The following is a 12801-nucleotide window of genomic DNA, read 5'->3' as shown; positions in this document are numbered from 1 at the left end:
AATTTGCCTGTTTTAAAGTGGTTCCAATCAATAAGATGGAGACAAAGTTTGCATAAAAAGTCAATATTGAGCAAAAATTTAGTGTTTTGCTTTAAACATGACAACATGCTCTCAGCTACAGAAAGGACGCTGTAGAAGAGACCAACCAAAATTATGTGAAAGGTCCAAGATAGTACCCATTTTATTATAAAGTATTCACATTTATATGTTAACCGTGACTCGGGGGTTACATCAAACCGACTCTAAGGAAATAACTGAGGTACGCACCTCTATGAATAAGCTACGCTGTCACGAATGCATTGTTATATTAATGTTCACTTCAGAACACTTTCAGTCATGGACTTATTTCCTTTTTCAGTCACTGTCAACCTGTCCTTCAACATGACAGACTAAAAGCTTGAATCATAGGTCGAGTAAGAAATGAGTGGGAAGGTTAAATCTTTTTCTCGTGTTCTGGTCTTGGGGCAAACTGAATAGTTTTGGAATATATTGTTCATGTGCGTCGTTTTGGAGTTAAGTTCACAGATACTGAGTCATGTTGGAAGAACTGGCGGAAACCTTCAGAGAACTGAAGTCTAATACGTGCTGGATTCACATCACTGCGGGTTTTGTCAAGTGTTGCGCCGATATTTGGAAGCTTCTCCACACGCAGCCACCCAAACTGACTTTGCTGTAGCAAACACGAGACTGTTGTTCAAATACAGCGTAACTGATTGCACCCCTGAGCCGCACCTGGAAGCCAAATTCTAATGAAGTTAATCTGTGAAATCCTGACAATGTGGGTGTTCAGGTGGCTGCTAATCTGATATGAAAGGAGTCTTTTCTTTTTCACTGGATAGATGGGGAAGAGCTGGCACCTGCTTCAGCACAAGGTTGCAGAAAATTATCGCTGTCAAGCTATCTTCAGTGCAGGCAATTACAAATGACAGTGTTTGTCTTCCTCCTTATGAAACCCAATTTCTTTCATAGCTTTTTCTTTTTTTTTTTAACTGAAATTGGTGATGGCTTGTCAAATTATCTTTTGCTCGTCCTCGTCCGCTCAGTAATTCGATATGGTTGTTTCACAGTTCTCATCACCTTGATTAGTGGAAGGTGCGATTAGGAGGAACAAAAAGGTCATCGCTGCTTTGTTTGTTATCTAGATTTTTATTGCATTCAGTGGTTTGGTGCGAAGGTTCTTCCATCTTTTTCACGTTAAAATTTGACACAAATTTCTAGACCTGGAGGTTATTTTCTTAGGACGAAAAGCCTACCCAAGATCACCAGAAAAAAAACAAAAACAGCAAAAAGATTGCTAGATGGATGAATGAAAGAATGGATGGATGGAAACAAGGTTTACAAAGTGGGATGGGAAAAAGATCTTGAATTTAAAGTTGATTTTCCATGTGGTTTGTTCTGTATTTTCTGAGCATGTACAATACTGCATAAAATAAGAATAAATAAATAAAAATCCCATCAACAACTTTTTTTTCTAACAATTCAAACATATTATTAAAATGAAAGTTGAGCTATTTGTACAGGACAGTAAAGTGCCATATAAAGTTGCTTTATGTAGCACATCAAACTAATGCAATTCAATTTGCAAAGTAGACATAGAAGTATTTATGGACGTCAGATTTCTTTTACAAATAAAATCTGAAAAGTGCGGCTTGCTTCTGCATTCAGTCTCCCACTTTGCCAAACAACCTTTAGCTGCAACTTTAAAGACTGAAATAGTTTTATAAAACTACTCAACCTTGTTGGGTTTTCATCCATCACTTTTCAATTTATTCAGGTCTTGCCACAGTTTCCCAGTTAGATTTAAGTGTTGGCTCTGATTGGGCCATTTCAACACATGAATAATTGTTGATTTAAACTATTCTAGTGCAGGTCTGGGTTTATGTTGAGGGTCGTTGTCTGAAAGGTGTTCTTAAATTGTCTACTGTGGCCAGCGTCAGCGTCACTGTCAAGGAAAACGCATGATACTGCTTCCACCACGTTTAACACGGCAGATTGTGTTGACGTTGAGGTGCGGTGCTAGTTTCCTACCACACAGATGAATATAAACAAAATTCGGTTTCAGCTGACCAGACCACCTTCCTTCTGTGTCCCCAGCACGGACTGTGGCAAACTGAAAGCAGGACTTCCTGTGGCTGTTTTCAGGAAGGACATTTTTCTAGGCTTCCAGTTTGCGGTGACAGATTGAAGCGTGTTCTGTGAAATGTTCAAAGCTTGAGCTGTTGTTCCTGAAACCAAACCTCCTTTAAGCATCTCAACAGCTGTCTCACTGACTTGTCGTGTTATGCTGTGTTCCTTGGTTTTCATGGTTCTGTTTGTTCACTGATGTTCTTTAGACTTCTGACACCTTGACAGAACAGCAGAGTTTATACTTGGACTAAATTGCATACAGAGCGACTGGATCTACAAATTAGGTCACTTGAGAAGACAATTTGTTTTACTTTATTCAGGGGTATCAGAGTAAATGGGGCTGAACGCAAATGTATGGTAAACTTTTGAGTTCTTTACTGCAAAAGTTGACCTCTGCTTCACCATTGTACACTTCTGTTTTGGTCTGTCACCTAAAATCCCAATAAAATACGCTGGAGTTTGGAACTGCAATGTGACAAAATGTGGAAAAAGTCCAAGTTATATGGCAAGACTGGAGAGTGTAGTAATAAAGACATAAGTTGGCTAAAAACTTGGCCTTGAAGCAACCTTCAACGACATTTATTCAAACACTAAATATGGAAAAAAATGTTTAGACTGTTTACCAGAAACACATAGGGAAAAAAAACCCCTGAGTTTCTTTGAAACTGCTTGAACGCAGCTTGTTTTTCAACTACAGAATCAAACTTTAATAGCACTAAATTTGACACAGTGTTAAGATGTGTGTCAGAAGTAACTGAGCAGAAGAGAAAACAAAACCTTGTACCAGAAACACTCTGAGTTTCCTATCCAGTTTTACCCTCCACGCTGCTGCCGAGGAGCAGCGTGGAAACTGACAGGCTAGTTGCATTTTTTTTTTTGACGTGTCAACTAGCAAGCGTCTTCCGCTCCTTCTCGCTTCAGTAAAGAGATAAAAGCCTATTGACTTGCCAGGCAACAGTTAATGCAAATTGCGCTTGCTATCAATGTATTATTTATAAGGAGAGGTGCAGACGTTTTCACAGAACTGAAAGCTATGCTTACAGAAGATTAGGCATGCTATCTTATTCATTTACCAGAGGGTAATTGCTAAACTGTGGAGGAATTAGCATCCGTGAGATTCCCTAAAGGTGTGTCATCTTGTAAACAGGTGGTTGCTATCAGCCAACCGCTTTTAAGTCGGCAACAAACACATTCACAGAGGTGAAACTGATATGGCGCTGGTAGGGAATTATCAAAATGGTTAACTTTAAGAAAAAAAAAAAAAAAAACTTTCCCTGTAGGAGAAAACTTTTTCTTTTTACAAACACAATTCTGGAATGTTCAGCTGAAATAATAAACGCTTAACCTTCAGATAAGAAACCTCTGTTAGGTGTTGAATGTTCACTGACAGACACATTTGTCAGTACCTCTGATAAATGCGTGTAAAAAGCCTTAAATTAAATTAATTGCAGTGCTACAACCTCATACAGAAAAATGCTAACAAAAAAATCAACCTTTACCTTGAGAGGATTTATTTAGTAGAGAAAAATGTTGAGAAATAGTTTCTATATCATTTAAACTCCTTTAAATCCTGTCAACTGTGCATGGTGGCAAGGTAAATAGAGGTTTTAAAGCAGCCATGTTTTAAAAGAAATTATTGGGGCTGCCAATAATTGTGCCATCAGTACACCAGGGATTTTCACACATTTTTAGATGTAAAATTTGTTTGTGTCTGCAATGGCATGCCTCATAGAGATGCAAAATTTGACTGAATATCACACATGCTGCTACGCTAGATGCTGTACGATTCAAGATTTTTCAAAAGGACTCAAAGAAATCCAGTGTTTTACACAAAACATAAAATAAATTTCATTCTGTGACTCATTCTGCTGGCTTTTTTAATCTCTGCAAGATGAAAAATAATCAACAAAGGCTGTGGTTCTTTGCGGCTTTTTTTTCACCCCACAACACCTTCCGACTACCTCCTTTCTCTCTCTCTCTCGCTCTCTAGACGGGAGCTTTAATTTTGTTATTCACAACTCCCAGTCACTTCATGTGGCGTGTGAATAAACACAGGAAAAGCAGCCTTACCTTGTCGTCAATGTCACTTTCGCTGTCACACTGTAACAGAAAACAGACAAACACGGGGAAATGTTAGGAATTATTCATTCGGCTCCCCCACGTAGCATGATCATTGCAGATGTTATTTTTGTGTGCCACCTTTTATTCACTGTCAGCTCTCAGAGCAAACAGCACAGGATGAAGACGGAAAGGAGAGTGTGTTAGTCAAAGAGAGAGGGCTTTTTTTTTTTCTTTCCCTCGAAGTTTCAAAAGGAGCGCACAGACACACAGAAAGCCATTCTGGTGTTTTTGTTACAAATTCAATGCTGGAAGTTTGCAAAAGATGTGAAAACGAATACTGCGACACACGGTTCTATAATAAAGAGCCCCGTTCGGTAATTCTGCATTCAGCTGCAGCTTGTCATTTAGCCCTTTAAGTGTGCTTTAAAATTGGACGACAGGATCTCAAGGACACAGGTTCTTTGAATTCTCACTGCGCCTATTAAGTGTGGTATTTCAAATCTGCGTTGTGACGAGCCCGCCTTTAATTTCTATGTCAGACTTTTACAAGGGTAAACGAAGTGAATAGCAAGAAAGGCTGTTTTCTGACATGTGCGTTGACTAGCGTGGCAGAGGGCCAAATCACTTTCTGTTCACCCTGGAAGTGAAGTGGTTTGTCTTCGACGCTGAAATTCTTTTTTTTTTTATAAGTCATTTCGCCTCTAAAGCTCGTGACGATTAGGCTCAGAGGTGTTGTGAGGACAAAAGGAAATCCAAGACCTTGCCGCAGAGAAACAGATAATGGGGGACACGGCTTTTTATTTCAGGTATGCTCACAGACAGGAACGTCTCTTTTCAGCAAGTAAATACGTTCAAAAAGACTTACACAAATGCTGTAAATTACTCTGAGGAAGTTAAGGTGAAATTAATGATAATAAAGGTAAAAGTTGAAAACTGAATCCATTTATTGCATTTTTATTAATAGCTGCGTTTCTATTACAAATATGCACAAGACTTTTTCTTGTATTTTCTAAGATGTTCTGCTTATTTTGAAAAACAAAACACAAAAACTTAATTTCGCCATTGTGGTGTTTCCATTAAAAAGGACATGCAATTAAAATCAAATGTGAATAAGCTTAAAAGTGATGGATGTAAACACTTACATGGGATATATTCATACTTCAGCCACAGCACTAGCTATCAGAGGAAACATCTGCGTTTTATTGAGGCGTTGGAGAAACAAACCCCTTGTACTAGGGAGCAGGTACGGCTATGTGATGTCTTGAGGAACTTTTACTTCAAGATTGTATAGAAGAGCTGTGTTTTCAATGCTTTTGAATGGCTACTTACTTCTGATGAAGTGGAGTTACCATTTAGGCTTTTTATCTTGCACTATAGCTAGGTAATTGGGTGCGGGTTAGTCCAGTAAAAAACAAACCCTTGTTCTACGCTTTGCTTTGTAAAGCAAAGCAGAGGGAGACCCTCTGGACTCCCGGCTATATAGAACGATTGCTTCCTGGGGCGTGGTTTCTTTTGAAATTTAACATTTTACCCAATCGCTAATGTTTGGCCGTGGCGCTATGAAGCTTACCGGAAACAACCATCCTCCACTGCGAAGAGAAAAGTACCAATCCGAAGTGAATGAAGCTTCACCTCTTCCGCTGCCATTGCCAAAACTACAGGCAGACTACATCTCTAAATCAGAAAATCGACGCCATCGTTCACAACTTCCACTTCTGTTTGCTATTCGGTGAATTTATTTTTATAATTCCAGTTTGCTCAACTTTACGGCCAATGAAAATGCAGCTACTCATTTACAGCTTTCACTTGTGACCCCTTTCCCCCTGAAACGGTATGTGGTGAAGCCGTGAAAGCAGGACTGGTGGAACCGCGGGACCGTCCCACTGGACCCCACAGCGGGATGCACAAGGGGCAGGGCAATTGAAGCGAAGAGCCACAACGAGCAAGCGGAGTGGTCCCCGGCGCATGTGTCAATGAAGTCCCTGCCGCAACATCTTTAAGTGGAGCCTTTTCATTTTGTTTGACTCCCTGTCTGGGCTGGGCACGATGAGGAGGGACCCGGGTCAATGGAGGCACAGCAGCCTTTTGTTGTGAGCGCGGTAGGTCCAAATGTATAATTAAGTAACGAGAGTAATCAGAGCAAGGACTCGGTGACCAGGATCTCTCAGGAGACGATAATGGAAGCATGAATGTGTGGGGAACTGTGCAAGCATGATTCCTCCTACTGCTCTGAGACAGCAGGCGTCCATGCTGCGACAGGGCTTCAATGGGAAAAAGAACAATGCCTCTCAGCCTGTTAGGGGGGTTATAATGCCAGGGCTTACATTACTAACTGAAGCATAAACACTCAAAGAAGGTCCGGTTCTTTTTTCCACACAAAAACAAGTATTATGCTAATGTGAATTCAGGTTTTTGTTAACATACTGGCACTGCGTCTACAGAAGGAAAACTATCAGATAAATTATTACTAGTCAGCTATAATCAGGCATTTATATATGCAGTGGCTTGTAAAAGTAGCCATATTTCTTGAGCCTTGTCACTTTTTTCTATGCCTTTGCTGCCATTTTACAAATACGCACTACTATGTTTAGTTTTCTAACAGAATACATTCAAGTTTTTGAATCTAGGGTGACAAAATGTGAAAAATTTAAGGGTTGTGAATGCCTACTTTTTTTAAAACAAGTTTATGCTGCTGACCTGTTGACATCCTTTTAATACAATTTTTATTTATTTTGACATTAACCTTCATTTGTAGATCTTGCAGGTTTAAGAATGATCTTTACATCTTGGGTTTCGCTTTTTTTTTTCTTTTTTCTTTTAAATCACACTATATTAATAAATGCATCAGCGCGGACCTGTGCCAAACTACATATATGTATTCTGTAGCTGTAATAAATATTGTATAATTTCATCAAATCTTAACATGACACCATTCAATTTTATATTAAGACGATATTGCACTTGAACACACTTCAGCAGAACTCAAATAAACCTACATTTATATTTTCACAGACAAGGCTTCTCTGATAGAAGTTTAATGTTTTCTATTATTTAAATAACAATAAGTATTCAGCAGGTTAAGTGCTTGTCAGAAACAGGAAATACGGCCGATTTGACACGGAAAAATTGCCCAGTTTTTAATAAGTAACTACTTCAGTGATTCTTTTGTGAAAAGAATTATGATTTCTTGTGACAACAATAAACTCTAATTGGTGAAAAACTGAAAATATGATTGGATTGTTACTTTATTTTGCCAGACTTTTATTATGTTTTCAATGTTGGTTTCATAAAAGCTCAATTAACATCAATCTAATTTAAACCATATTGACTGTATAGTTAAATTCAATTATTGTGTACTGCTTAGCGGCGCAGTGCAGAAGCACCACTTCTTGTGACTGGTGCACTCAAGTCGCCTATGCTGTGATGTTTTTGTTTTTACACTGCAGAAACTCAAAATCTTAGCAAGTAATTTCGGTTTAGTTTCTAGTGCAAATATCTTAATACAAAACTACTTAAAAGTTAATTTTCAGTCATATGTAAGAGTTTGTTTTAAGTCCATAATTCATTAATATTGATGAAAAAGTACTAGTCCCATTGGCAGATTTTTTTTCCACTTATAACAGAAAAAATGTTTTGTTGTAAGTGAGAAAATCTGAATATGGAAATAGTATTTTTTCCCATCAATATTAAGGGGTTATCGATTTAAAACAAGCTTCAAGTTTCTTGTAACTTTAGTTTGGTCGTATTACGTGTACTAAGAAATTTGCACTAGAAACTGGACCAAAAATACTTGGTAAGATTTTGTCTTTAAAGTGCACAGCAATATTGTTGTTTGTTGGGCTCTGACTTTACTGTATACAATGACAGATGTGTTGTAAAAAGACAATATGATATAAAAATGATTTTTTAAATACTTTTTGCTGCCATTTATATTGGTACTGATATAAAGATCAGAGATTAAGGCTTCCAAGGTCATTGGAAAATAATGGACAGAAGCATTTAGTACTTACTGTATATGCTCATGTTCTCTTTTCTGAAAATTCATAAACATTTCTACTAATTTTGTCTTACGTTATCAGACTGTAATAGAACACCACCCTTTATAGTTGGTGTTGTACGCTAGTTAAGTCCAAATTTAAATTGCCTATTTGTCTCAACATGCTACAGTATTTTAGAGAACAATAGGCATATTTTTCTATTTTGATCTATACGTGCAGCCCAAAAACAAAGCAAATAATAAAAAAAAGAGAGAATGGATGAAATCGTGTATCCTCAGGAAATCGGCCGTAACGTATTCTTGGCATGCAGCTAAAAGGATGACTTCCATCTCACAGCGGTTGTGGGCTCCACTCTATTACAAAAGGACGAGCATAAACCGTAGGTGATGGAGATGAACAACTGGCTCTGTCTATTCCCCAGGTGTGCGATTCTCCTTGTTGCTGCAGCGGTAGCCTTGACACTAGAGATGAGGCCTCGTCAGGCTGGAGCAGGCGAGGAGGAAAAATAATATCAAAAGAGCACAGCGTGGTGCTTATCCTTTTACAAGAAGCATGCACTGAGCAGAGCGTAAAGGGGAATACTAGCTCAGACGGGGACGGAGACACAGCACAACGCAGCGGGAGGGGAGGGGGAAGGCAGGTGGAACGGGGGAAGCTAAACACTAAGCACAGGCAGGGGGGAAAGGGGGATGCTACAGAGATGAAGGGAAGTGAGGATGGATGTAATGTTCCAGCAATTTTGTCGGTACTGTGTGTGATTGCCCTGTTGGGCTATTTCACTTAGGCAAGTCGAAGGAAGGAATACAATAAAAGCGGAAAATTGTGACCGTAGACGCAAAACGAGACTGTCATTTAACATCCGGGGCGTCTTTAAGTGTCATCTCCAGGACAGTAGTTTTAACACATGCTTTGTGAAAACAGGCAACTTATGAATTTATGAAAATGCAAAGTTGTCCAAGTGGACATTGAAAAATGCTGTTCACCAAACGGCCTGACAGAAACCAAGACGCTTGTGGGTGTTTATCTTAAAAACATAAAAAAACTGAGTCCTCACCAGCATCATCTTGTTATTATTCTTATCATTGCACTGCAAAGAGTCTTTTACGATATTTTACACACACTGAAATTGAGATGATAATATATTTGTGATACATTATGCAGCCCTAACGCATCTATAAGTAAACTTGCACTGTGATGCCTTACGACCGCCAGGCATTTGGTACGTTAGTAAGTTTGAAAGCGTCACCTTCAGTCCTCCAAACGTTTTTGTCATTATGCTCAACCAGCTCTGTCACTAGTTGAGATTCCATTACAAATGTGCACAAATCTTTTTTTGGTTTTCTACTAATGTCAACAAAACACTATTATGGAATTGCAGCGTTTCCATTGAATGAGAAATGCAATTAAAATCCCACACGACTAAGCTTGCTCACGTGATAAATCATTAAGATTCATGATGGGGAGACTTACAAAAGATACATATTTTAGTCACAGCACTAACGCTCATCATCAGACAAGATGTCAGCGTCTTGTTCAGGTGTTGGAGCGGCAAGCCTCCTATACTTGGGAGCGGCTACAAATTTTTGCACCGTTTTGGGGAAATTGTAGCCGGCGATTTTACAGAAGAGGCAACAAACTCACGATTTGATGAACGCTGCCATGCTGAGACCTCGGGTGGAGTTAGCTGTCCATTCTCCCCGGAGGCCAGCGTCTACAAATAAGTGCCTTGTTGCTGTATGCAAACTACCACGATGCAAACAAAAAGTACTTAAACAATAAACCCAACTCCTCCTGGCGTAAAATCATTTTTGTTGAAAAACTGGTCTTTTTTTTAATCTCCGTTTTTCCCTTGAGCAAGTTCATGTTCGTAGTTCCAATATGTGCAACTTTGTGGTCAATGGAAATCCAGCTATCAAATCCTCTGACCATACAGTTAGGATGTTCCTCTGGAACAAATTCGACTTGTCCATGTGAGAGACTGAAACTTTTAGCCAAATTTTGAGGAGTAGATTGTGGTGCTGGTACTTGTATCACAGATTAACGTGTGTGTCTGTGTAAATGTCATAATTTATGTGTAATTTTGTGTGGATTGGAGACATAAAATTTAATCTTTATAAATGAAGCAAAAGCCCAAAATGAAAGTGTCCTTCATGCTGATGATGAGTTTGTACAAACCTCTGTCCAGCAATATTCCTACACTCAGACAGGCCTTGCTAAGCAAGTCCTTTTCCCTTTCACCCACCCAGTTTACCACTTCCTCTGCATGCCCTCCTCTCCTCACAACATGCACCGACATTTACACAGCTTTCAACCCTTCACACACACCCTATTTATTCCAGCCAGCAGCCCTGGAGTGAGCAAGGCCGCGACCTGGGCCGTCCCCGATGACGACCCCGTGGCTCACCCCTGAAACACGGCAGAGCCGAGGAAGCCAAGGAGAAAACGCAACCCGAAATCAGACGGATGGATGGATGCCTGCGTTTTCAAGCTGGGGAGAAAAAATAAACGCATTCCGTCCCCGAGCGCATTAAAATGACAGAGCAAATTAATCACACGGTCCCATCCGTCACTGTCAGAGCAGACGATGCCATGGTCAGCCGTGGTTCTGCCTCAGAGACACAAAGCAGGGGTGGGGTGGGGGGAACCAAAGAGGAACTTGCCTGGTTAAGTAAATACTGGCAGGGCGTCAACAACTGTCATCCTGAATACTGATCGCAACCCTGTACTTGCTGCGGGAAATGCAGAAAGAGAATGAAAAAGAAGACATAGAGAAAAAATGCAATGCAAGAGCTTCCAGAGCTCCTGGCATTTATTTGTCACTTCCTGTTTGTTCCAATAGAAGTTATAGACAAAGGGAAACAAAACAGAGGAGGAGATCATATGCAAACGATTGTTTAAGTGGCAATTTGTGATGAATTCCTTGTGGCCTTAAGCTTTACGGTGTAGTACGTGACGTGCAAAGAAGACGAGTTAAAAAAAATAGAAGCTAAGGTTACTATGGATTAATTCAAGAAACATTGCAGATGTTGGGATGATTTGTTTTACTTCTGACAGCTGCCGGTTCAGTCCACTATTCAAGTGAATAACAATGCAAAAAATGCACAATTGGCTTCAAGTGCAGAAGATGTTTCCACTGAGATACCGTAAATGGTTAAAAAAAAAAAAAAGAAGAGTTTTGACAAACCCCAACCTCCTGGAGTGAGAGCCCACCGAGGGGGTAATGGTCCTTTTAGATAGTTGAGGACCAAAGAAGTGTCTGATACAGGGTTGAACAACAACAATTTTCTCCTGCAATTTCCCTCCTGCAGATGCTGGGATGAGGTGTGAGGTGAGGGGGTGTGTGTGGGACCTGTGGCTGTTCGGATGGGGGCGTGGACACAGAACCTCAAATCCATCCGTGGACGTGCTGTCAAGTGTGTGGAGCGTCGGCGACACATCAGGAAGTTTCATTTATCTTGTGCAAAGAAGCAAACTTTGCCATTTTCACGTACAGAGCCTGAAAAACTACTGCGCAAGATGCGATGTTAAAACAGCAAATTTCAGTGGATTTTATTGGAACTTTTGTTTTTATGATGAACCATCACAGGAAAAAAAATTATGATTTTCAAAATGTCATGCCAATAAGTATTTTGTGCGATATGCTTTTGTATTCAGCCAACCTGATTTAATACTTTGATGAACCACAGTTTTTTGAGGTACAGTCATATTTATCAAATTACAGTATGTGTTCTGATGAGGATTGTTTGCATGATTAAAAGTAGTTTTTGAAAATAAAGTTCTAAAAGCAAGTATTAAACATACTTTTCATTAAAACTGCATTCGAGCTTGTAGGGGGGCGTTTGGAGGATTGTTAACTAAGTGTTGCGAAAAAAAATTATAATTAACAGAAATGAAAGGCTTTTAAACATCTATCTTCGTGTAACTAATCTGCGTAATGTGTTTTACTTATTGATAAAGTTTATGAAATAATTGAACTTTTCAATAATATTTCAATTTGTCGAATAGATTTCTATGTCCTGATTGGCTTCGCATATTTACAGTGAACATTTTGCTCATACTTCTTTTAAAAAATAGCACAAATTCCTTAAGAAGCATCTGCATAAAAATGCAATTCTCGGGCGTGCCGTGGTGGCGGAGGGGTTAGCGCGACCCACATTCAGGCAAACGTAGCCTCGACGCGGCTGTCGCGGGTTCGACTCCCGGACCCAACGACGTTTACCGCATGTCTTCCCCCCTTTCCTGTCAGCCTACTTTGAAAAAAGGGACACTAGAGCCCACAAAAAAGACCCCTTGTGGGGCGATAAAAAAAAAAAAAGTAATTCTCAACTGCATTGTGGTCTGAACTTTAACTGGGCCATTCTAACATGGGTGTGCTTAAATTTCAGCTCAAGTGAACAGCTATGTCTTCATGGAACAGCTTTACTTACAGATTGATTAAAGTACACACGGTATTAACATTAAGGGCCTGAAGAGAAATGAGCACCAATATGTTTTCTGATTTTTATTTATTAAAAATTCTGAGGCATTTCTTTTGTGTTGGTCTATCACATACAATCGCATGGCTACAACAGGGTGAAAGTTGAAGCGTTTTTTGGGTGTGAATACTTTTTTCAGT

The 12801-nt window shown here is 39.5% G+C and overlaps 1 protein-coding gene across 6 annotated transcripts in view; it reads right to left on the bottom strand.

The window, feature by feature from the left end:
• Positions 1-12801, bottom strand: part of fbrsl1 (fibrosin like 1) — a 356926-nt gene that overhangs the window by 110048 nt on the left and 234077 nt on the right. For all 6 annotated transcript variants that reach the window (XM_023343195.1, XM_023343196.1, XM_023343200.1 and 3 more), the window contains one exon: positions 4198-4227. In XM_023343195.1, the coding sequence (XP_023198963.1) occupies positions 4198-4227 (30 nt within the window). The remainder of the gene's footprint in view (positions 1-4197; positions 4228-12801) is intronic.

This window comes from Xiphophorus maculatus, chromosome 12 (genome assembly GCF_002775205.1).
Source record: "Xiphophorus maculatus strain JP 163 A chromosome 12, X_maculatus-5.0-male, whole genome shotgun sequence".
Lineage (NCBI taxonomy): Eukaryota > Metazoa > Chordata > Actinopteri > Cyprinodontiformes > Poeciliidae > Xiphophorus > Xiphophorus maculatus.
Note: the sequence above shows the minus strand (reverse complement) of the source record. Positions and strands in the feature narration are given on the sequence as shown.